Below are 23454 nucleotides of genomic sequence, written 5' to 3' on the forward strand. Positions count from 1 at the left end.
CCCGCCTGGCTGGCGGAGAACGCGGGCGGGGCTGCGGGCGGGGCGGGGCTGGGGCGGGGCCTCGGCCGCCGCCGCGCTATAAGAAGGGCGCCGGGCGCCGCACGCGCCGTCGCCGCCGCTGACCTTCGCGTCTCCTCCGGTGCCGGCCCCGCTCCCGCTCGTTCCCGCCATGGCGCCCAGGAAGTTCTTCGTGGGGGGCAACTGGAAGATGAACGGCGACAAGAAGAGCTTGGGCGAGCTCATCCACACGCTGAACAGCGCCAAGCTCTCCGCCGACACCGGTGAGGGCGCGGCCCGCACGTAGCGCACGTCCCGCACGGCCCTGCGGAGCCGGGGACCGGGCCCGGGCCCGGGCGGGGGAGCGGCAAATGTCGGAGGGCGGCGGGGGCCTAAATATAACCCCGCGGCAGCGGCGCTAAATATACCCGCGAAACCGGATCCGGGTTCCCTTGGGCCCGGCGGACACGTGCGGCCGACCCCCGGGGCGCCCCCGGCCGATCCCCGGAGACCCCGCGGGAGCGGGCGGCCCGCAGTGCCGGGGGCCCGCGCCGCCCCTCGGGCTGGCCCCCACGCCCCGGGAGCGGGGGTCTCGGAGCACCGCGCTGCGGCCGAGCTGCGCTGCCCCTGGCCCGCCTGCTGCCCCTGCCCCGCCGCCGTGCCCGGTTACAACCCCAGGCGCAACCCGGTGCGGCTCTCCCGCGTTCGGCCCGGCCTGGCCCAGGCTGCAGGGTGGGATTCTCACTCGGTGTTTTATCTGGACACTTTCCAAGGGACCCCTGTGACCTGGCCGGCGGCTTGGTATTGCCTGTCCAGCCCCCTGAAAAGGGCTTTCCTCTCTGCTGTTGAGTCATCAGATAGCAGGGATTGTCCTGTGGCTGCCGGGTCCCCCAAATGTCAGTGAGGAGAGGCAGGCCATGCCTTCCCAGGAGAGAGGGATGACCTCTTGGGGCTGGGATTTGGGATCAGTGGCTGGGTACAGTTTCTGCCCTTTGCCTGTCTCAGGGGTAACTATGTGCTTTGCTTGCAGAGGTGGTTTGTGGAGCCCCCGCCATCTACCTTGACTTTGCCCGTCAGAAGCTCGATGCAAAGATTGGAGTCGCAGCACAGAACTGTTACAAGGTACCAAAGGGTGCTTTCACAGGAGAGATCAGGTGAGCCCCAGAGAGTGAAGTCAGGGTGCCTCTGGGATGTGAATTTCCTTCAGTGAGTCATCTCCTTTCTCCCCAGCCCAGCAATGATCAAAGATATTGGAGCTGCATGGGTGATCCTGGGCCACTCAGAGCGAAGGCATGTTTTTGGAGAGTCTGATGAGGTGAGTGGCCTCATAGAATGGAGACATGGTCCAGCTCAGATGGGTCTCCAAAGACTGGAAAAGTGAGCAATTAAACCAGACCTGCTTCTGTAGGCCTGTTTTATTGGCTGTCTTGTTTCTTTTCCATTCCCAGCTGATTGGGCAGAAGGTGGCTCATGCTCTGGCTGAGGGCCTTGGAGTCATTGCCTGCATTGGAGAGAAGCTGGATGAGAGAGAAGCTGGCATAACAGAGAAAGTGGTTTTTGAACAGACCAAGGCTATTGCTGGTAAGAGGAAAAAGAAATTGCTGGTTTGGGTTTTTTAGCAGTTTTCCACCTCTGCTCTTCCCAGCATGGGGGTACTGTGCTCACCTGTACCTTCTCCCTCCTCCCTAGATAACGTGAAGGACTGGAGTAAAGTGGTTCTGGCCTATGAGCCAGTCTGGGCTATTGGAACTGGTAAAACTGCAACTCCCCAACAGGTATGAGCAGGGGGTGGCTGACTAAATGGCCAACTGACCCTTCCCCCTCAGGAAACCTACTTGAAGATTCTTACTGAGACTCTCCTGGAGATTCTTAGTGACTTAGAGAATATCTGAGTGTTCCCTTGTCTTTGGAAGGGAATTGTGTGCAGAGTGGCTCAGGCCTCAGTGGGACTCTTGTGTTCTATTGCAGGCTCAGGAAGTTCACGAGAAGCTGCGGGGGTGGCTGAAAAGCCACGTGTCCGATGCTGTTGCTCAGTCAACTAGGATTATCTATGGAGGTAAGTGAGTCTGAAGAGACTTTCCAGGGCAGGAAGTGCTTAGTTTCAATACCTGTTGCTGCAGTTGTACATGATTCTCTGCCTGGCAAGGGTACTCTTGACTTTCAGAGCATGAAGAATCATCTTCTAGCTTGTTTGGGTAGCTTTTTTGGATATGTGGGAGACAGTCTTGCTGTCTGCAAGAGGCGGCTGGTACCTTGCCGGTCTTGCCTTTGCCCTGGCCCTGTTTTCTTAGAGCTGGCACATCTGACCTTAAAACACTGCTCCCTCCTTAGGTTCTGTCACTGGCAGCAACTGTAAGGAGCTGGCCTCTCAGCATGATGTGGATGGCTTCCTTGTTGGTGGAGCTTCTCTCAAGCCAGAGTTTGTGGATATTATCAATGCCAAACACTGAAGTACCCCATGAGGAGCCGTCCCTTGTGGTTAAGAAATGGAAGCAAGAAGGGACCTTTCGTTGCACATGTCTCAGTACAGAGGCCTCCCTTGAGGCTTTCCCCCTCCACAGTCATTGTTCTAGATGTTCTGCTAACCACCCCCACCACGTTGGAGTCCTGTTAGCAGGAGCCTGTTTCAGCAGAGTCTTGACAGTCTCCTCTCTGAGCTGAATTCTCAGTTTCCCATTGACCTGTTAAGAGCCCACAGCCCACCTGGCCAGTATCTCTCCCTTTCCCCTGCAGCCCTGCAGGGAGAGGGGGCCGCTGGTGCTGCGGGAAGGAAAAAGGAACCACAGTCTCTTGCATCCTTCAGCTCCATCAGCAAGGGGCCTGTCAGCTTAGACCCTTGTGAGATGTCTTACCTCACCTGTGTCCCGTACTGAACAATAAATGAAAAAGAAAAAGCAAAGGTGTGTCCTGGATCTTATTTGGAAGCATTTTGGGGACAAGCAGTGTAGAGAACTTACTGCCTTTGGAGGTGACTGGTTGCAGAGAGGGTTTTGTGGGCTTTTCCCGGGAGCCCACCATTGCCCCAGTAGGCATGGCACAGGTTCAGTCTGCATCTTACTTCTGCCATGTAACAGCTCTTCTTTGGAAAGAAGAGCTGCTGTGGTGATTTGACTATGTCTTTTCCATCTGTATCACTATTCCAGTAGTTGCTGGAGCACCTGGCTGTTCCACCAGTGAGCTAGTCTTCCCTGGCAGGCTCAGAAATGTGCTCATCCGTGCTCTTTGCCTGTAAGGACTGGTAAATGACTCCTCATTAAACGTGGAGTGGAGCAGCTCCATCTCTGTGCAGGCAAAGATTTTATTTAGGCCCTGTGTTGGGGCAGTGCTTGCTGCCTGCTTTCAGCCATGTGCTGGTGGGCGAGGAAGCAAGACTTGATGTTACTTTCCAGCTGCTGATTTTTTTTTGGTAGTACCGAGGGTGGTGAAAAAGAAGTGCCTCACAAGGAGGAGCTTAGCTGTGAGGCATACATCCTTGGGAGCCTATGGGCAGTGTTGTAGTTGCTATTGCCAGCATCACCTGAGGGATGAGGGGCAGGAGCTGAGGAGCAAGGAGGAAAAAGCCTGATGCTGCAAGGGTGCCTGCCCTGCTACTGTTGGGGGAGTTTCCTGCTGCCCAGCTGGATGGGAGGGATTTCCTTCCTAGAATATCAGGTGGTCTGAGAAGGAAGAGCCTGACAGCAGCAAGGAGGTGGCGGCTCCCAGCTCTGTATGTGTGTGGAGTGATGCGGAAAGAAGGAGGATAATTCAAAGGCAAAAAAAAAAAAAAATTGAGCACTGTTTTCTACAACCAGAGCACATTTCTGAGAGGCTGCTGGGCCATGGCTGTAGTTTGGGGCCATTGGGTCATAATGACCAGAGCAGCAGTGATGCAGCAGGGGCACACAAGGGCCCTGAGGCTGCAGGGGCTGGGTAGAACCATTCAGGGATGGGCCACTGGCTGCAGCTCTGCTGTCAGCTCCTGCCCAGCCCTGCCCACAGCACAAGGGCCCAGGAGAGTGACCTACATAAAAAAAACCAGATGGGAGCTGGGCATTGATCTTGCTGCTTTGAGAGAATGCAGGGGCATGAAAGCATTCATTTAATGAGGAATAAACTCATGGAAAATCATTTCTATATCAGCAGGAGTGTTGTTTCTCTTCTCTTTGTCTGCTTTCTGGCAGGACTGCAGCTCTGTGGAGTGGAAATACTGCCAGATCCTCACAGCAAACTGTAGTGGTTGGATCTTAAACAGGTTGCTGTTGGAGAAAAATGCATTGTGCCAGATGTGACAGCCTGAGAGAGGCTGCGATGGCTCTGCATTCTCAGCCCCAAACAATAGCCAGGCTGAGCTTATATTCCCAGTAGGCACCACACATGCATGTCAGACCTAATGATCCTTGTGTGATCACCTTTAAAGGGACACCTTTAAACTCAGAATATTCTGTGACTGAATATATTGCACTTAAACATAGCCATGGCTGGCCACACAGCTTACACATCCGTGCACACAGAGCACTCCCACACAGCACTGGCAGCCATCCCAGCCCCTGCTCCAGCTGAGCAGGATGGAGGAGCACTAGTGAGCATCTGTGTATTTATAGAAGTTTTCACACGTGTACAGTGTGTCTCCTTCCAGCAGCTGGGCTCAGGCACTGCCCAGTAGCTGTCCCTCGATCCCAACCTCTCCAGCCCCCCAGTAGCCAACTCCCTGTGGTGCTCTGGCCACAAGTTCCTCACCCAGGGCAAAGTGTGAAAGTTTAATGAGAAGACGGGACAGGCTGCACTGATCAGGGGCAGGACATGGAGAAACCATCACAAACCATTTGCATGTGGCTGGCCCTTTTTATTCCTGTATCCCACATTCGTTTCCCTATAAATCACCTAGATCCCTCCCTTTCCTGCCTTTGGTTCCTGCTCTAAACACTCCCTGAGGAGTCCAGTGCAATTCCCCAGTGCTCTTCCCCTGCATCCCGTCCTGTGTCCCACACCCCTGAACTCAGTGACACCCCCAGTCCTAAAGATGCTCTGGGGCTGAGGCTCCCCTGGGAGGGGGCTGGACAGGGTGTTCCTTTCTCTGAGTCCTTAATTTGGGTTCCCACCTGCCACTGTGCCTCTGTGTCCCTCGAAATGGGCCTTTAGTGGGCTGATGGCTCCTGGGATGGGCCTGGAAGCAGCCTGGCAGGTGCTGCTTGGGCTCCCCATCCTGCCATCATCGCCCTGTGCTCCTCTGTGAGTGTGTGGGCTGGCTTTTAGCACATAACCTCCTTAATTATCAGTATAATCAGGTTTGGGATATATATAATCGAAATAAAATTTCTCTAGCTTAAAGATTTGGGTTTCCTTCTGTAATTAGGGGATGTTTAGGCAGGAAGCAAGACAGGAAAGGAAGTGTTCATATGCAGATTAATTCTTTACTCTGAGGGCGGTGAGGCACTGGAACAGGTTGCCAGAGGAGTTGTGGCTGCCCCATCCGGAAGGTGTTCAAGGCCAGGTTGGGTGGAGCCCTCAGCAACCTGATCTAGTGGGGGATGGCAGGGGGTTGAAAGGAGATGATCTTTGAGGTTCCTTCCAGTCCAAACCATTCTGTGGTTGTGTGATAATGAGCAGGGAGTGAATTCAGATGTGTAGCACAGGAGAAGAGGTCAGCACCGGGGAGTCCAGCAGGACAAGGCAGGGGACACAGATGGCAGCTTGCTGTGCAGCCATGAGCACAGGGATGCTTTGCAGGAGGGGTGATGGCTGATGGTTGTGTGTCCAGCTCTGCTTGGACCAGCTTATCTAACACTAATGTTACCCAGGCACTACAAAGGAGCAAAGTGCACTGGAGGGAAAGGCAGCAGAGCCTTGGACTTTGCATTAACTGCAGATCACTGGTGACTGTCAGCTCTGAGTAGCCTTCCCAGCTGGTAAACACCCGGTGCTGTTGGCATCGGCTGGGCACGGGCAGCCTCAGCCTTTCCCGGCTCCACAGCCTGGAGGAGAGGGCTGGAGCAGTGTGCCCCAAAAACCCCTTCCTGGCATCCAGGTGGTCGTGTTCGGGGAGGCTTCATGCAGAGCCCAAGGCTGATCCTGCTCAACATGTTAACTAAACATTTACCAGAGGGTAAATTAGGGGTTAATTAAGCATTCACCGCCCGACTGACCACCACCCTGTGCAGCCCAGCCTGACTTTGAACTGGCCCCGTTTTGAGATGGGGCGCGCACACAGGTCCCTTCCCACCGAAATAATCCTTCGGTTCTCTGGATACGCTAACAAATGCAGATGTCACCCAGCTGAGAAGGTGGAGTGGCATCGCAGAGCGCTTGTGGTGACGCTCGGAGCTCTCCGGGCCGCGGGGAAGCGCTGCGGGGACAGCGGCGGGCCCGCCCCGGCCGTGGCTCCGCGCCCGCCCCCGTTCCCATGGCAGCGGCCGGGCCTGGGCGAGCTGCCGCCGCGGGAAGCGGCAAGCGCGGCCTGCCCCGGGAGGATGGAGGACGAGGAGCTGGAAGGGGAGGAGGAGAAGGAGGAGGATGAGGAGAGGGAGGAGGAAGAAGAAGAGGTGAGGGGGAGGCCCTCAGCACCGCCTGGCTGCGGTTGCGCCAGCGCTGGCGTTGTGCTCTCTCCTTCTCTCCCAGGAGCCGGGTCCTCGTCCCCTGACGGAGGAAGTCGTCAAGGAGGGCCTCTCTCTCCTCAGTAAGACCGGCGACGGGCTGGCCCACGCCTATGTGAAGTTTGAAGCCAAAGACAAGTGAGTGCAATGCCTGACGCGGCAGAAGCCCCTTTCTCCGTGGCCATGGAGCTGCTGTGGCGCAAGCTGGTGACCGGCCACGTGGGGTAGGAGCGTATCCAGGCCCTGCTGTCTGACCGCCTGGATTCCAGTCTGTGCCTCAGCATAGCCTGTCTATCCTCAGCCCTGGGCTGGGCACTGCCTCCACCGCGGCCAGACGCACCACTGGGAACATCAGTGTCCCCCAAGGCTGAGGGCAGCCTGCCCATCGCTCTGGACTGTGTTCTCACAGGGGGACCTGAACAGAGTGACCTCCCTACAGGCACTTCAAGAAATGTCCATTGACATCTGTCCTGCTAACTGCTAACTTTTAAGGCAGGCAGCTGTAAATACAGTGCCACAATGACCTTGGGACATTTGACCTTGGAGCCTCAGTCTCCCCAGCACACCTGCATAACCCCGGACCTAACAAAAGCCCCAGTAGGACTGTTTCTTTCAGCAGCCTCACAGGGTATCTCAATTACCATTTTTTCCACTAGGAAAGTCCTTCCACACAGTCCTTGGTGTTGACACTACTGGCTAACAGACCCCCTCCCCAACACTTACCTTTTGCTCTGGTTGTGCCCTGTCCTGAGAGATACAATTCAGTGGGAATAAGTACTCCCTCTGCCAGGAAAGCAGGTCCAATCTTACCATTCATCCTTGTTTACAGACTGGCCTGTCCCTATCACCTTTTCCTTCCTTCTCTCAGCAAGGCTTTCTAGGACAGCAGGGAAGTGGGAGGGAAGGTTGCTCTCCCTACAGGAGTGGCAAGGAGCAACCCAAAAGCTGCTAGTGGGGAAATATGAGAGGTATTTTATTCACATTCTCCCTCCCTCAGGGGCCTGACAGACATCAGCCTCCTCAAACGCTTCATTCACCTGCGGTATGTGGATTTGTCAAAGAACAAGCTGCAAGATTTGTCCCCACTGAGCAGCCTAACCCAGCTGCTTTGGCTGAAGGTGGATGGGAATCTGCTCACCAGTGCCAGCATGCAGGAGCTGCCCTACCTCCAGGTCATCAGCTTCGATCGCAACCACATCAAGGATTTGGAGGGCATTGCTCACCCCCTCCTAGCCAACCTCAGCCTGAAAGGTGATACAGACCACCTCTCTTCATTCTTGTGGGGACACTCTCTTTGAAAGGTGGGACTAACTTTGTTGTTTCTTCTCCTCTGGCACTCAGAAAATAAAATCCAGACAGTGCTGGGCCTGAGTCATGACCAGTTGTCCAGCCTGCAAGTCCTGGAGCTGCGAGGAAACAGTATAAAGACCACAGCAGGGCTCGGTGTTTCCAAGCTCAAGAAGCTCTATCTGGTAATGGATCAGCCATCCTGGGGAGTGGAACAGAGCTGCTGCAGAGCCCGGCACCTGCAGCCCAGATAGCACAACGGGAGTGGCCACGAACCTCAAATCACAGAGGAGTCGATGTTCAGTGCATCGGGTTCTTCCCTCACAGCCTCCTTCAAGGAGGGCAGTTTCCCCTTCAGGCACTGTTAGGCAAGCTTGTATTCCGTGTGCTCTGGGACCACTGGAGGTCGCTGGGCAAAGCAACAGCTCTGCTCTTTGGGTCACAAAGGGAGGCGATGCCTCTTTCTCCTCTCTGATGAGCCTAATCAAGTACTGGTTTAAAGCCAGCACAATTATATGATTCACACCTACAGCTGCCAAAAAAGAAGTTGATTCAATATGCAGTGCAACTAAGATAGGAGAAGCAGTTTCTTAATACCATAAACAATTGCTTCAAGGAAGCATTTACTCCGAGAGATGCAAGTGAAGAGAGTATGTATGGCTTAGCCCCATGCATCACACTATGCTACAGCTTGCGAAGACTAAACAGATGTCCTGAGTCACTACCTCTTGAAAAGCAATTAAATATGAGAAAGGCTTTGAAAAATTATGTGGCTTCTTTTCATCAAGATTCCCTGGCAGAAAACACTGAGGAGATTGCTAGCTGAGATTGCCTGTAATTTTCCGGTGGAAAACTGGGATTTCATTTCTAGAGATGCTCCAAGAATGGATGAAGTGGATAAGTCACTAGATACAAAACAGCATTTCAAAGCATACCCATAACTTAGTGAGTTACTGAGGGGAAGCAAACAGGGCATCTCTATTGAGGAAAGGTTCCTGGCATGACTGAGGGGTTTCTGACCTGCCCATGTGAAATGGGAAAATTGCAAGGGGTGATTATTAAAACTAGAACAACTGACTCTCAAGAATCTTTGGGGCTTGAATTTGTCTCCCATGTCCACCTGCTCATTAAATCATTTTGCAGGGAAATCTCTCCCAGTAATGCTTTGGTTTCTGTGCCAAGACTTTGGTTTTACTTCAGCCTTGGGTAGGTGCAGCTGATACCTCAAGGACAGGGCTCAAGACAAAAGGTTCAATTTAAGGAATTGAACCACATTTGGTTAATGTATGACATAGCTGCAGATGAAATTTAGTATGTAAAAAGTGGTATGTACTAGCAGGAAGACTACAAGCTGGCTGTGTACCGTGTGGCACTTGCATCACTTTGAAGGTCACAGGAGGGCTATGTTAGCTCCTGGTTGTGGTGCAGGAGTGGTGGCAAAGGCTAACTAGAGAAAGGTGGAGTGTGCAGGAAGGGGAGAGGAAATCACGGGCAACATATGGTAACTTTCCCTAAGGAACAGGGGCATCATATCTGGGTGAGGAGCTGGTATCTAAGGGAGGGTGATGGGATGTCAGACAGAATGTTGTTTGATTTAGGGGATAAATGAAACAAGTCTGAAAAATATCCATTCTGCGTTGTCCTGCTAGTGCTTGCAGGGCCAGAGCTGGTAAAACTATTCACACTGAAGTGACGAAGAAAGTGAGAGTGATGGGAGGTTACTATTCCTTTTATAAACCAGCGATCAATGAGCTCCCCACCCACACCAGCTCACGATTTTCTCTGAGGTACAATGTCCTAATCCTTCCTGACTGCTAAATCTGCTCACATGGCCTTCACTAAATACACAACTTTCCTCTTTTTGTCCTGGTGTTACTCCTTTTACCTGGCCCAGCTGGTCCAGATTCTCCTTTGTCCAGTTTTCTATTAAAATCCTCCTTTTCTACAAAATGTTCTTCTCCTGAATGACTCAGTCCTAAAATGTTCTCCTATCCCACCAGTTCAGCCTGTGCCCCTTTTTTAGCCTCAGGTATTGCCCACATCATTGCTTGGGTACCTCTGAGGGAGAGAGCACAACAGCACCTCTCACCCCGTTTTTCATTCAGGTCTCAGCATCCTTAGCGACTGCAGCCCCGAGCCACATCGGCAAGGGAAGCCCTGCTCAGCTCCAGGCTGGAGAACGTGGCGGGGAGGCGATAACTACCAGGGACACTCCAAACTTGGCCGCACAAGGCGGTGAGCAGCCTGACAGAGCAGAGCCTAGGTGCTGGCACTGCGGGGAGCCCTCGCTTGGGCAGGAGACCTCTAGTGGTCTTTTCCAGCCGAAATCCTGCTGTGAAACTAGACCTGAAATTCAGAGCTTCGGTATTTCCCTGCTTCGTTAACCCACATCCCAGTGAAGTGAATGAAATTCAGCGATGGGGAATTTTAAACTTCCTGAAGGCACAGCCCAGAGGGGTAGAAGGGACTTCTTGGTCATAGATTTCCCCCATAAGAGAGGCAGCTACTGGAGGATACCTGGACTGAGAGGGGCTGGTTACTCATCCTTTAAACACACACATTTTAGGTTCAAGTGTGCTTTCCCCTCCATGCTGTTGCTCTCTGAGGCCCAGATTTGGCACTTCCATTGAAAGGGGTGCTGTGCTGGCAGTGGAGTATTCACTTGTGGTGGTTTTGTCTCAGACACCAATGATGCTCCATGAAACACTTTTCCAGCAAACTTTTGGTCCTTAAATCTGAATCCTTAGAACCCTTAGACCCTGAACTATCTGATCTAGCTTCAGAGAAGGCTGTGTTATGAGTGGCAGGGAGTCTGAAGGGTAGAAAGAGCTTTAATGGCCAGAAATAACTGCTGTTCCCTCTCCTGTGTGTCCCCTTTTTCCTTCTCTCTTCCTGCCTCCCTGGTGCTCAGGCCCAGAACAACATTTGCAGCCTTGAAGGCCTTGAGGAGTTAGAGCAGCTGGAGACTCTGCACCTGCGTGACAACAAGCTTGAGGCCCTGGATGGATTCTCTGATAGCATGAAGTGCCTGCAGTACCTCAATCTACGGTGGGTCCTCCCTGCTCTGTGTTGGGAACAGAGATCCCTTCAACAGACTGCACTCCCATTTAGATCTTTAGAATTTTCTGGGGTTTTTTTTGGAAGTTGAAGACCTACCTGGTAGGGATGGGTTGATATTACCATCCTTGACTGGTGCTCAGCAGCTGTCTAGGCATTGTAACAGCCAGGGCCTTTCCTGGGCTTCTCAGAAAATATCTGCCTCTCTAGTCATTCTCATAGCCCACCCCAGGCTTTTCATTCCTTGCCATAAGTCAGTTGGATCCCTCGAAGCGTGTTCTCTGTGTTCTGCCTGCAAATGCCTTTTAGTTCTTGGCGTTTGCCATGCGGGACCATGGTGATGTCACACGGTTCAATGGACCGTCTGAGCACAGAGGAATCCAGAGGAGATGTCCTTTTTGTCCCTCAGTCTGGGGAGCTGCAGACAGATCTGGATCTTAGGTGACAGATCTATGGTCTAAGGTCTATGGTCCCTCATGCTGCTAAGTTTTGCTTTGTCTGTCTTGTCCACTTACTGTTCCAAAGGGATTTCACTACTTGCATGGGTCTCCTTCCCCTGCTCTCTGTGCTTCCTTTTCTTCAGGAGCAATGGGATCAGAAGCTTTCAGGAGGTGGAAAAACTGCAGGTTCTCCCCATGCTGCAGGCACTGGTGCTGATGGACAATCCATGCGCTGAAGAACCCGATTACCGGCTGGAGGTCCTGTCCCGGCTGCCACAGCTGCAACGCCTCGACAAGGAATTCATTGAGGAAGATGAGCGGGAAGAGGCAGAGCAAATCCGTCGGACAAGGCTGGAAAAAAAAAAGGTGAGAGCAACACGACGTGGGGATGAGAAGGAGGTGAAGAGAAAGAAAAAGGATCAAACATGCTGATAAAGCTTCTCCTCCAGTGTATTACGTGAGGAGAAGGGTGAGCGATGTCAGTCTTAAGAGCACAAGGGCCTGAAAAAGAGGCCAGGCTTTTCAGCCTGGTTGTGGTGGCCAGCATGCAACCCTGCTGCCATTCCTGACCCCACTAGCAGAAGAGGGCAGTGAAAGGGGAAGAGACATCGAGCATGGAGTCATTAACTTCTTCCTCTTCCCTACTTCAGGAAATGGAAGGATCTCTCAGGGATGATGCGACTCTTCCGGACATGGAAGAATTTCTTGAGTGACTGAGTGACCCGTTTTTAACACCTGTTCCCAGAGGCTGTCAGGATGTGGAGATGCCTTTCCCCATATGTGAGGCTGGGAAAGTAAGAGCTGTAGGTACCAGCTTCACCTCATTTTACTCTGGAGAAACAAGGAGTGCTACCCACCCTGGTCCTGGAAGCTGCCCTGAGGCACTGCAGTGTTTTTGCAGTCACTGCACTGATATGTTCTATTCTCTGTAGGCCTGAGAGGGGAAAGGGGAGAGTTACAGGTTCTGTGGTTCGGATTTATGACTCCCAAAAATCCTGCAAGATTTTCTGATTTGAATAAAAGTAATTAATGAGCCTGGAGTGACTGGAATTGTTTATCCTGCACACCCACTCCTATTCCCTGGCTCTCTCACCCTCATCTGTCTACGTCTATCCCTTGCTGCCTGCCTCTCTCTCTCTCTCTCCATCCCCTACGTGCTGTTTGCAAAGCTTTGCTAAATCCTGACTCATCGCAGCTCTGGGTCACATGCTGCTGTCCCGGCCCTATCAGGGGCGTCTCCATCCTGCTGCTGCCGCCACCGTTGGCTTAGAGGACACATCATCTCCCCTTGAGGTCCTGCATCCCTCCTCAGCTTCGTCCTCTCTCCTTTCTACCAGCACTTTCTCAATCTCTCGTCCACCCCTGCCCTAGGAAGGTAAGTGTCTCCCCACGGCCAGCACCCCCTCACCGCATGCATGTTTCTGGTGCCCACCTTGTGCCCTCCACACCCCACACGCACTTTGGGGTCCCTGCGGAGAAGGACCACGGTGAGCGGCATTAACAACTAAACTCCCCTCACTTCCTCCCCCTGCTCCTCCCACCTCTCTCTCCTCACCCCCATCCTTCTGACTTTTCTTTCGTATTTTAATTTCAGGTACTCCCTCCTTCCCAAGCCCCCCCACCCCCCCGCCCTTTCCCCTCCCGGCAGTCATCATTTCAGACGTGAACCCAGGGAATTGCAGGAGCGGGGGCAACCAACGAAGATAGGTGGTGCTCCCAAGGGCACTGTCGGGAGGTGCTGCGGGATGGAGCTTTCCCGGGGGGAGGGGTGCTAGTGGGGAGAAGGCAACGCTCAGCCTGGGCACCGCCGGGGAAAGGATCCAGCCTCAAAGCGGACCAGCCCCCCCGGTCTCCCGAGGTGTTGACATAAACACGGGCGCTCAGGGAGGGGGAGGGAGGAGAGGGGATGTTTTCCTATTTGCACAGCCCCACACCACAGGGGAGGGGGAGAGCGGGGAGAGGAGCTGACAGTCAGGCAAGCAATAGCTGCATCAGTCACGACACTGCAGCAGTGCGGGCTTCCTGGGAGCAGTGCCCAGCCCGGGGGAATCGCAGCACACACGGGACTGGTGGCGGTGCCTTGGAGGAAAGGTCTTCACCGTGCTGGCCTGGCGGGGACAGGGAATTGCTGCCAGCGCCAGCTCCACAGGAAGGCACTGCAGCAGCGTATGCTGCCCAGCCCCTGTTCACGGGGGGCTGCACAGCCTCCTCTCTCTTCCTGGATGTGGTCTGTGGCTTCCCAGCTATGGCTCCATCCCAATCCCTTATCCCAGCTTATCCGCCTCTGACCTCCTTTCAGGACAGTGCAGCTGATGTCAGGGATTTCAGGGTGGTTCTGTTCAAAAGAGAGCAAACACAGGGGACATGGGGCAGCAACACAAGTGGAGAAAAGGGTTTAAAGGCCTACAAGGGAGAGGAGATCATGCAAGTGATGGGGTGGGGCAGGCAAGGCTGGATTTGGGCTTGTCATTTGGCTTCCTCGGAGCTGGCTCCAAGAAGGGCAGGTGGATGTGGCCACAGGGATGTGACATGGGGCAACGTGACCACATAAGCAGAGAGGCACAGCATCTGGCAGGGCTCTGCTGTCAAAGATGGCTTTAAGCGGGGTCCTGTCCCTCTCTACCCAGTGGGGGCTGTTGAGGCATGGCCAGGACACTGCTGCAAAAGGAAGCTCACGGCTGGCTGCGCCGGCACGACTCTGGAGGAAGTTCCTGTGGCGTGTGCCAGATGGTGTCAGGAGCACTGCCAAAGCGGCTGATGGGGGATCCCAGCCCAGATGGACATGGTGGAGGGCCCTGTGCAGGCTCCAGAGAACCCTGGAGTCGCTGCCTGAAACTCCCCACACGAGAAGCTCTGGCTGAAAGTTCAGAGCAGCAGCAGGATTTCCTCACAGCCCTGTGATTTCCACCCACCCTGGGCAGTGGGGTCAAGCGCTGACTCTGGCTTCCCCATCCTGCTCCTCAGCTCCCCTCAGTGCTGTGATGTGCTGCTTCAAGCTCATTCCCCCCCCTGCCCCTGTGCTGGCTGTAGCCCTGCTCACACACACCACGGGGAGGTCCTGGCTGGGGCTCTGTGACTACCCCGGCCTCTGCCAGCCCTGCTCAGGGTTGAGGGAATCATCTGTGGGAGCCAGGGGAGGAAAACCTGGCAGTGTTGGGAGTATGGGGGGACACACCTTACTGCAGCACCCTGGCACTGCACAGACCCGCAGCCGGGGGAATGAGAAGGTGGCATGGAAGGAATGAGCTGGTTTGGAACCCCTAGAGAGCAAACTGCAGCAAGAGAAGCTCTTTCAAACAGCCATCATCACCCACCAGCATGTTTTCTACTTCAGGTGCCTCAAAATACTAGGCTTCCTCACCCTCCTCATCCAACAGAGATCCAGCCCAGTCTCATCTGCTTCCCCTTCAGGAGCAGAGGGAAGGGTAAGGGTTGGCAGCTGGGCCAGGTTCCCGCTCTCTTCAGAGCCCTCTTTGCCACATCTGAGTGACTGTGGCCTCCAGCAAGATGGTTCCTTGGGCTGCCAGGCTCCACGCTCCTACTGCCCTGGCACAGCCTGACCCTGCAGCTCACGGGGGACACACAGGCTGAGCAGGCACTCGACAGGGGGACATGGCTGGGGTCTGGGACAGTCAGGCTGGGATGGCTCCCCCGCCGTGGGCTGGAGAGGGGCTGGGGGTCCCCACTGGCTGGCTGCCCCCCTGCTCTGCCCATCACGCTCGGCTGGCTCCCTGCTCCCTGCACAGGGACGCAGCAGCCGCTTGCTGTCTGGCCTGGCAGGCGCTGTCCTCGCCTCCCGGCAAGGGGACAGGAGATGCCAGGAGCTGGTGCCCCGTCCTTGACGCCAGAGCCAGGGGCACCTCCCCGCTGCGCCAGCTGATCCCTCCCTGTCTGCTGCCCATGGCACCCTCCCCATCCCTGCCATCCAGGCTCATATTGGGTGCTCTGCCGTGACGCAGGGAGAGAGGCAGAGAGAGCTCCCAGTTTGTCATCTGCAGCAGAGGGACAGAGTAAATTCAAATAGATAGCCAGTTCCTGGGAAAATGTTTGTAGATTCCTGTAGTCTGGGTGAATTTCTAAATTTCCTGGGGCAAATAGTTTTAGCCCAAATTTCTAAGCTCACTTTTCCTTTAATTTCCTTCTCTCTGTCAGTCTAGACATAGTAGGGGTGAGCACCACATCCTGGAGCCTCTCAGAGCTGAACATATCCTGTCCTCTTCTCTCCACAGACTCACCATGGCAGTCGAGAGGATCCATGCCCGCGAGATCCTGGACTCCCGTGGGAACCCCACTGTTGAGGTGGACCTGTACACACACAAAGGTATGAGGCTGAGGATGATGAAAGACGGAGGGAAAGCCCTGCCCACCGCAGCAGAGCTGGTGCTGTGCAGCAGCCTGGCATGCCGAGAGCATGGAGGGTCCTCACTGGTGAACCCCCAGCAGACAGCAAGCCAGGGGAAGAGGCAGAGACCAAAGCTCTGCTCATGGCTCTGCTTGTGCCTGTGCTCAGCAGCTCTGCACATGTGCCAGGCAAATCACGACAAGACAGCTGGCTGTCCTGTATGTGACCTGAGCCATGCACCTGCTCGTAGCAGGGATGGAAGGTTTTTTTATCATAAATATTTATGCACCTTCTCATCATCCCCCTGCTGCAGCTGTGCTTTTAGTCCTGGGGCACAGTGGAAGTTTGGTAGCACATCCATGGCCGTGCTCATGGTAGGGGTAAAGCTCTGTCCCTGAGATCTCTGTGCAGGTGTGTCCATGCATGGGTCTCAACTGGAAGAGCTGCATTTGCACTGGGCCCAAAACTACTTGGGCTGAGGGACGAGGAGCAGTGAGAGGCCAGAGCAGGCATCCAACCATTGTCTTCCTTCTTCAGTGAGGCAGAAACCTCAGTCTGAGGGGGAGGAAGCTGAGGGTGGCTTTGAGTCAGGCTGCCTCTGGAACCAGGAGGAGGGCTGAGGAACCTGACTTCCACTCGTCATACACAGTTCTGGGATCAGTGCAAATCTCTGGGTGCCTGACATCCAGGTTCTTCAGTCTGGAAGCCCTGGGTGCATTTATTTCTGCCACTGAGGTGCTCCACCTCTGAGAAGACCAGCCACGAGCAGCCAGCCAGTGGGGCCATCCATTTGCACAAGCAGCTGCTGCATCCTTCCCTGTGAAAGCAGGGCAGAAGCAGGTGCATGAGGGTTTTTCCTCTTCACCCTCTGCTTGTCTCACACCTCGTTTTGCTGTTTCCCAGGCATGTTTCGTGCAGCCGTCCCCAGTGGAGCGTCCACTGGTATCTATGAAGCGCTGGAGCTGCGAGACAATGACAAGTCACGTTTCCTTGGAAAAGGTGGGGAGATGCCTGCTCCACAGCTCATCCTCGGGGCTGCCTGTGTGTGGGGCTCTGCTGGAGGGTACTGCCCATCCATCAGTGTGACACGGATGTGTCCCACTGCCCTCAGCGAGACCACAGAGGCACAGACCTAGTGTAAAGTGAAAGATCAGGCCTCGATCTTCCCTTGCTGTCTCCCTCTCTCAGTCTCTCTATCCGTCCCTCCCTCTTTCCACTCCTCTCTGCCTCACTCTCTGTCTCTCTCTCTCTTTCTTTCTCTGCCTCTTCCCTTCTTTAGGGGTCCTGCAGGCCGTGGATCATATCAACAGCACTGTCGCCCCAGCTCTCGTGGGCTCTGTAAGGATTTCTCTTTGTTCTCCCTTGTCCAGCGCTTACTCTGGTCCATCTCTGTCCCCTGATCTCTGTCTCTGCCTCTCTTCATCTCACTGGGTTGACAGACATAGCGATGCTCTCTGTGAACCTGGGCACACCCCTCCTGCCCTCCATGCCTGTGTGTGTCCACAGCAATCTTTTCTCTGGGAGGAAAGGATTTAACGCTTCCTGGTCTACCGCAGCATCTGTGCAGTCTAACTAGTCCCCCCGGGTGCTCCCTGTAGAGCTCACTCCCTCTTTCAGCTGTGCTCCCCCTCAAGCACTGAATCACATCCACATGCCTGTGGCCTCATCCTGGTGTGGTGAGCAATGGTTGTATCGTGCAGGGTCTGGCACAGCCTTGCAGAGCAGTGGTGTCACATCTGCAGCCTGTTTACACCTGAAGACCTGGAGCCTGCTTTGAGGAGAGCTGAGCTGAAGCCACATATTACACACCATGTAGCCATGGTTGGCTCTGGCCGAGAGCCCAGTTCTCTCCACCCCTGAAAAATACCCAACCTGGTGGAGGGCTGCCTGTGTTGGGTCTAATCTTGCTCTCCACCTCCCTCATGGGGATGGCTCCATCCAGTCTACATTCGCTTGCTTGAGGCTGAACATGTTCTGTTGTTCTGCCTAGCTTCTGTGTGGCCACAGCACCACAAAGCTCCCTGGAAGCTGCCAAAAGGCTGGGTAATTCCCCAAGGGAGTCCTGTGTCCCCAGTAAAGCGTGGCCTTGCCTGGGCTGCAGGGCTCCACCGTGGGTATATCTACACTGCACTGCAGCAACACCATCGTGGTTACCTAACCTGACTAAATACCAAGGCAGCAGTTTCCAGAGCTTTGTGTGTATATGTTCCTCCACAAGCTGAAAAGGTCCTTGTACCCCCCAGCTTCTCCATCAACACCTGCTTTCCCGCACACCAGAGCCAGCAGCTATTCCAATCATCCCCTTCTCAGGAGCTATTTCTTTCTTGCAGGGCCTCTCTGTTGTGGATCAAGAGAAGATAGACAATCTGATGCTTGAGATGGATGGCACAGAGAACAAATGTAATTCCTCCCTCTTTTTGGCTGGGAAGTTATGAGCGTGGGAGGCTGCAGGGCTAGAGCAGGGGGCACTGTCGGAGCTGTGGTGAGCCCAAGCCTGAGCTGGCAAGGGCACCCACTGGGCAGGATATTTCCACCTGAAATGTTGATCTCCTCCTTTGCCCACAGCCAAGTTTGGTGCCAACGCTATCCTGGGAGTTTCGCTGGCCGTGTGCAAGGCGGGAGCTGCGGAGAAGGATGTGCCCCTGTACCGGCACATCGCTGACCTGGCCGGCAACTCTGACCTCATCCTTCCTGTGCCAGTAAGACTCCTCTGTCCTTGACATCTGCCTTCAGAAAGTCCAAAAGAGTGGTATTTCCAAAAGAAATTTCAAAGGTGTTAGGAGGTAGATAAGGAAGGGATATGGGACTGAAACATCAGCTGAGTGCACTGCACTTGTCAGGGAAGCAAACCAAGGCCTGAGATTTGTCAAGTTTCAATTGGAAGAAAGGAACCTGAGGAGGATACAGCAGAGGTTGTGGTGGGGGGCTGATTGAGGATCTCATTCTTAGCACAGGAACCAGAGAGCATCATGCAAACCCTCTGGAGCACAGTTCAGAACAAGGGCATATGGGTCTTCACACCAGGGGAAGCTGCCTTGAGAAACTCCTTCACAAAGGATGTTGTGGATGCTAAAATTTTCTCAGGGTCAAGAAAAAAGGTCCTGGAAGAGAGACTTACAGCATTGTTGATAAACACGTACAGGTTAACACAGCATAGATAAACACACATAGCTCAGGAGATCTCTGAGAGGGAAACAGGTGGGAAAATCCTCTCCAACCATCTGCTTTGAGCCACTACGGGAAGGAAGACTCCAGGCTTATGTGCCTTTGGTCTGATGGTTGTAGCTAATGTGCTTATGTTACCCTGTGGGATGTGGCACGAATGGGCATGGTGACACATCTGAGAGCCACCTCTAAGGGGTGCCAAGACCGGTTCAGCTCTGACTCTCTTATGGACTCTTCCAGGCTTTCAACGTGATCAATGGAGGTTCCCACGCAGGCAACAAACTGGCCATGCAGGAGTTCATGATCCTGCCCGTGGGAGCCGAAAGCTTCCGCGATGCCATGCGCATCGGGGCTGAAGTCTATCACAACCTCAAGAGCGTCATCAAGGAGAAGTATGGCAAAGATGCTACCAATGTGGGTGATGAGGGAGGCTTTGCCCCCAACATCCTGGAAAATAGCGAAGGTGAGAGCCCTACAGAGATGGGATACGCCTGCCTGGAATGCTATGGGTTCCTATGCTCAGCTCGCAGCATTCCCCAGACTGATTCAAAAGATGATGCCTCAGTGTCACTGACCTCCTGTATTAGGGAGTGTTTCTAAGCTCTTTCTCTTTGGGGTGGCCTCGATCTGTCACAGCCTCTCCATACAAACCTTTTATGCATGTGCACACTTTTACGAGGCCTTCCACAAACTTGTCTTTGAGCTGTGGGATTGCATTTTAATTCCTCCTTGTCCTTTTGGACAGAGCCTCTACAGCTCCTTGGCATGTTTCTGTTGCGCTCTGGGCTCCCTTCTACCTCTCCATCATACCACCAGACTCTTAGTGGCTCTAGGGACCTCTCCAGGGGAGGATCCCACCAAAAGGCAGAGCTCTCTGCATGGGCTGACTCTCCTGACTGCAATTCTCCTCTCAGCTCTGGAGCTGCTCAAGGAAGCTATTGACAAGGCAGGCTACACGGACAAGATTGTCATTGGTATGGATGTGGCAGCCTCCGAGTTCTACCGTGATGGCAAATACGACCTGGACTTCAAGTCCCCAGATGACCCAAGCCGCTACATTTCTGGAGATGAGCTGGGCGACCTCTACCAAAGCTTTGTACGTGATTACCCAGGTGAGCTGCTGTGCAGGGCAGTAGGGAACCAGCACTGGGGCTGCGCACTGACCAGGCACAAACGCTCCGTGTTTTTGGAGTGGGAAGGGAGGCAGCTTTGACTCGTGTCTCTTCTGTTGTCCTTTCAGTGGTCTCCATTGAGGATCCCTTTGACCAAGATGACTGGGAGGCCTGGTCTAAGTTCACTGCTAATGTGGGGATTCAGATAGTGGGAGATGACCTGACAGTGACGAACCCCAAGCGCATCGAGCGAGCTGTTGAGGAGAAAGCCTGCAACTGCCTCCTGCTCAAAGTCAACCAGATTGGATCTGTCACAGAGGCCATCCAAGCGTAAGTCCAGCCCACTGCCCTTGTTGTCCTGTGAATGATGAACCACAGCAAGGTGTCACACTATGCACTGGGTCAATAGCCTTGTGTCTCTACAAGAGTGTAGGATGCTGGGAGTGGGAGCACAGGGTCCCTGGATCTTACCCTGTGCACGTGGTGGCTATAGGAGTAGGAGCTACTGACTGCATTTCTCACTTCCTGCAGCTGCAAGTTGGCCCAGGAGAATGGATGGGGTGTGATGGTGAGCCACCGATCTGGGGAGACTGAAGATACCTTCATTGCTGATCTGGTTGTAGGACTGTGCACTGGGCAGGTAGGTGAACCCCAGGCCATGCACAGGCCTGGAGGAAAGCAAAGGGGTGTCAAAACAGAATCCTCTGCTCTGCCATGGGAAACTGGTACAAATCATAACAGTGTCTTACAGTGTTTGCTTTGGGGAATGCTTTACAGATAAAGACGGGTGCTCCCTGCAGGTCTGAACGCCTGGCTAAATACAACCAGCTCATGAGGTAAGGGGCTCCAGGGATGGGAATGCAGAAGAGAGAACGGGGGAGTGACTAATTGGGTGGGAGAAGCTGAAAGCCCAAGGGTAGACGGGACTCGTGGGTGAAATGCTATAAAGACAAGGCACAGAGATGACAGTAGGATCCCAGGGAGGCTGCTGGGGCAGACCCTTTTCCTCCTCCTTGGTATGAGGCTGCAGCCCTGCAGGCACAGCAGCTGGCAGGAGCTGAGCTCCTCGGGCACACGTCAGCTTCCTGCTGATGAGCTGCCTCTCCGGTGCCCTGGTGCCTCCAATGCTCCCTCACTACAAGGGCCTGATGTGTGCTGTCTCTCTCCTGCAGGATTGAGGAAGAGCTTGGCGATGAAGCACGCTTCGCTGGACACAACTTTCGCAACCCAAGTGTTCTTTGAACATTGTCCCCAGGGCACAGCCACCCTGCTGCTCTTTCCCACCTCACAGACTCTGAACCCCCCTTTCCTTCCACTGCTCCCTTTTTTGCTCTTTCTCCCCACTCTGTCACCTGGTTTCCTCTCACCTCGAAACCCCTCGAGTTCAGGTGTCCCCGGCTAGATGTACCCAGGTGAAGGATGAGAGAGCGGCCTACACCCTGTCCCTTGCTGTGAGGTCATAAGCATTCCTGGATCTAGGCATTGTGTGTCTCTGTTGTTTGTGCAGGGCCACGCCTGGGCCCCTCTGCTCACGTGTCAGACCACGGGAGCATCTGCCCGGTGTGTTCCCTCGTACGCCGAAGCATGTGCGGTGACCATCTGTGCGTCGGCCGGTGTGCTCGGACACTGCCGCTCCCGTAGCTGTGTCCAGCCGAGTGTTGCCAGCGGCTCGCTCTCGTTGTGCATGTGTGTAGGTGTGTGTACGTGTCCTGGCCTACGGCGTCCCTGTGCCCCAGGCGTGTGTCTGCACCGAGCCCCGGTGGGACCCGCGCGTCCCTCGCCTCCGCCCCGGCAGTGTCGTGTTGGGCTGTGCTGTGTTGGGCTGTGCTTGCCGGCAGCTTAGCGTTGAAGTGCACTGCTGTCCCACACCGGGTGTGCGTGTGTGTGCGTGTGTGTGTGTGCTGTCAGTCTCTGGCTCAGCACATAGTACTGTGGGGCAATATATTAAAGCACATCCGTGAACAAACCCATGCTCTCATTTGCTTCTTGTGACCTTTTTCTCTCTGTTCCCTTCCCTCTTGCACCCCTTCACCCTCCCCTCCGCCCACAATGTCTGCTTCACCTTCTGGACAGCCCCTGCTCAGCTGAGCAACAGACAAACTACAGATCCCTAAACTCTATTAAAATGTATTTCACACCTGAGTTGCCTGACTTGGCCTGATGTTTATCTCTAGATGCCAGTGTTTGGGAAATGGGGACGTTTTGCCATCAGAGCAGGAGATGCTCACACAGAAAGGTAACAAAGCAGAGGGGACTGGCAAGGGGAAGAAAAGGCCCAGCTACCCTCATCTGCTTTCACAGCTTTGTCCCACAGCCAGACTGCTCTGACGGCCAGCTGGGAAACACCAGAGGGAAGGCATGTGGGATGACTTGCCCCTGTCGTCTCCACCAAACTATGTTGTAGCTGCTGTGCAGGGATTTTAATCGTGCCTTCCACTGATGTAAAGACCTCAGGGTGGGCCCCCAGTCCACTGGACTCAAGTGATGGTAGACTGCAATGGCAAGTCTTTGAGAGGGAAAAAGCTGATTGTCCTCCCCCAAAAGGGGCTAGTAGAGCAGTGACTAGAGGCGTAGGTGGGGTGTTAGTCTCTCTCAGTTCCATCTGGTTTCACAGGGGCAACTCAGCAGTATTTGGGGAAAGCCGCCCGTGCTCCAGCCGGTGCCCCAGCAGGCTGGGTGCCAGCAAACCCCAGCACTTGCTCAACAAACAGCTTTGTTCTGGACTGACTCCAAGGAAGGAGGGAGGCTGGAGGTGCTACTGTGAGAAATCCAACTGGAGAATAAATGATAAAACTACCTTGCCCACCATTATGTTCAAGTCAGTAGCCCTACTGTGTTCTTGGGCACACTCAGCTCCTGCCCCACTTCCCTACAGGTTTCCAGACCCTTGCTTAACTCTTGTCATTTGTGATGAGCAACGACAAGGGTAAAGACTGAGGTTTCTCAGTAAGTCGCAAGCCCCCTTGACTATATCCTAACGCAGACTCTAAAATCCAACAACAAAACTTTAAAACACTGGCATTTCACTGCTGATCCTTTACTAAATAGCACAGATTAAGGACTAAGTCCAAGAAAGGAAGACAAAGACTTTGGCACACATGCCCAGAACTGAGAAGCGGGTGGGAGGGAGAATGCGAGGGTAGAGACAGGATTGGCTTCCAGGGCATCACCAGTGCACACAACACACATCTCAGTGGCAGGGAATAGCTTGTGCCCCGGCTGCAGGCCGGCTCTCGCCCGTGCTCTCTGGGAGCTGTAGTCCGGGAAGGCTCTGCTCCATCTTCCCCCGCCTCCGCGTCCCCCTCGGCGGCACCCGGCACCCCGCGGGGTCCTGTGGGCTCCCCCAGCCCTTCCCCACAGTCACGTCTCCCGCAAAAGCGGTTGTGTGCGTGACGGCGCTGTTTTCCTGAAGGAATGTGCATTTTGGGTACAGGCAGTGGGCTGTCTTTTCCTGTTGTACACCTCACTGCTCCTTTGTTTTAGAT

General features: G+C 54.3%; 3 protein-coding genes across 3 annotated transcripts; all 3 read left to right on the forward strand.

Annotated features, from left to right (window-relative positions):
* Positions 1-45: 45 nt before the first annotated feature.
* On the forward strand, positions 46-2896 carry TPI1 (triosephosphate isomerase 1). Its single transcript, XM_032098798.1, has 7 exons — positions 46-281; positions 1028-1151; positions 1228-1312; positions 1446-1578; positions 1687-1772; positions 1966-2053; positions 2329-2896. The coding sequence occupies exons 1-7, from the start codon at positions 170-172 to the stop codon at positions 2445-2447; spliced, it is 747 nt and encodes a 248-aa protein (XP_031954689.1). The 5' UTR covers positions 46-169; the 3' UTR covers positions 2448-2896.
* A 2606-nt stretch (positions 2897-5502) lies between these two features.
* LRRC23 (leucine rich repeat containing 23) lies at positions 5503-12390 on the forward strand. The gene is made up of 7 exons (XM_032098800.1): positions 5503-6515; positions 6592-6704; positions 7564-7817; positions 7908-8038; positions 10765-10901; positions 11494-11716; positions 12001-12390. The coding sequence occupies exons 1-7, from the start codon at positions 6168-6170 to the stop codon at positions 12061-12063; spliced, it is 1269 nt and encodes a 422-aa protein (XP_031954691.1). The 5' UTR covers positions 5503-6167; the 3' UTR covers positions 12064-12390.
* A 160-nt stretch (positions 12391-12550) lies between these two features.
* Positions 12551-22111, forward strand: ENO2 (enolase 2). The gene is made up of 12 exons (XM_032098799.1): positions 12551-12725; positions 15580-15671; positions 16596-16691; positions 16972-17030; positions 18023-18092; positions 18258-18391; positions 19098-19320; positions 19772-19969; positions 20098-20299; positions 20501-20609; positions 20747-20805; positions 21142-22111. The coding sequence occupies exons 2-12, from the start codon at positions 15587-15589 to the stop codon at positions 21209-21211; spliced, it is 1305 nt and encodes a 434-aa protein (XP_031954690.1). The 5' UTR covers positions 12551-12725; positions 15580-15586; the 3' UTR covers positions 21212-22111.
* Positions 22112-23454: the final 1343 nt, after the last annotated feature.

Source organism: Corvus moneduloides, chromosome 2 (assembly GCF_009650955.1).
Source record: "Corvus moneduloides isolate bCorMon1 chromosome 2, bCorMon1.pri, whole genome shotgun sequence".
Lineage (NCBI taxonomy): Eukaryota > Metazoa > Chordata > Aves > Passeriformes > Corvidae > Corvus > Corvus moneduloides.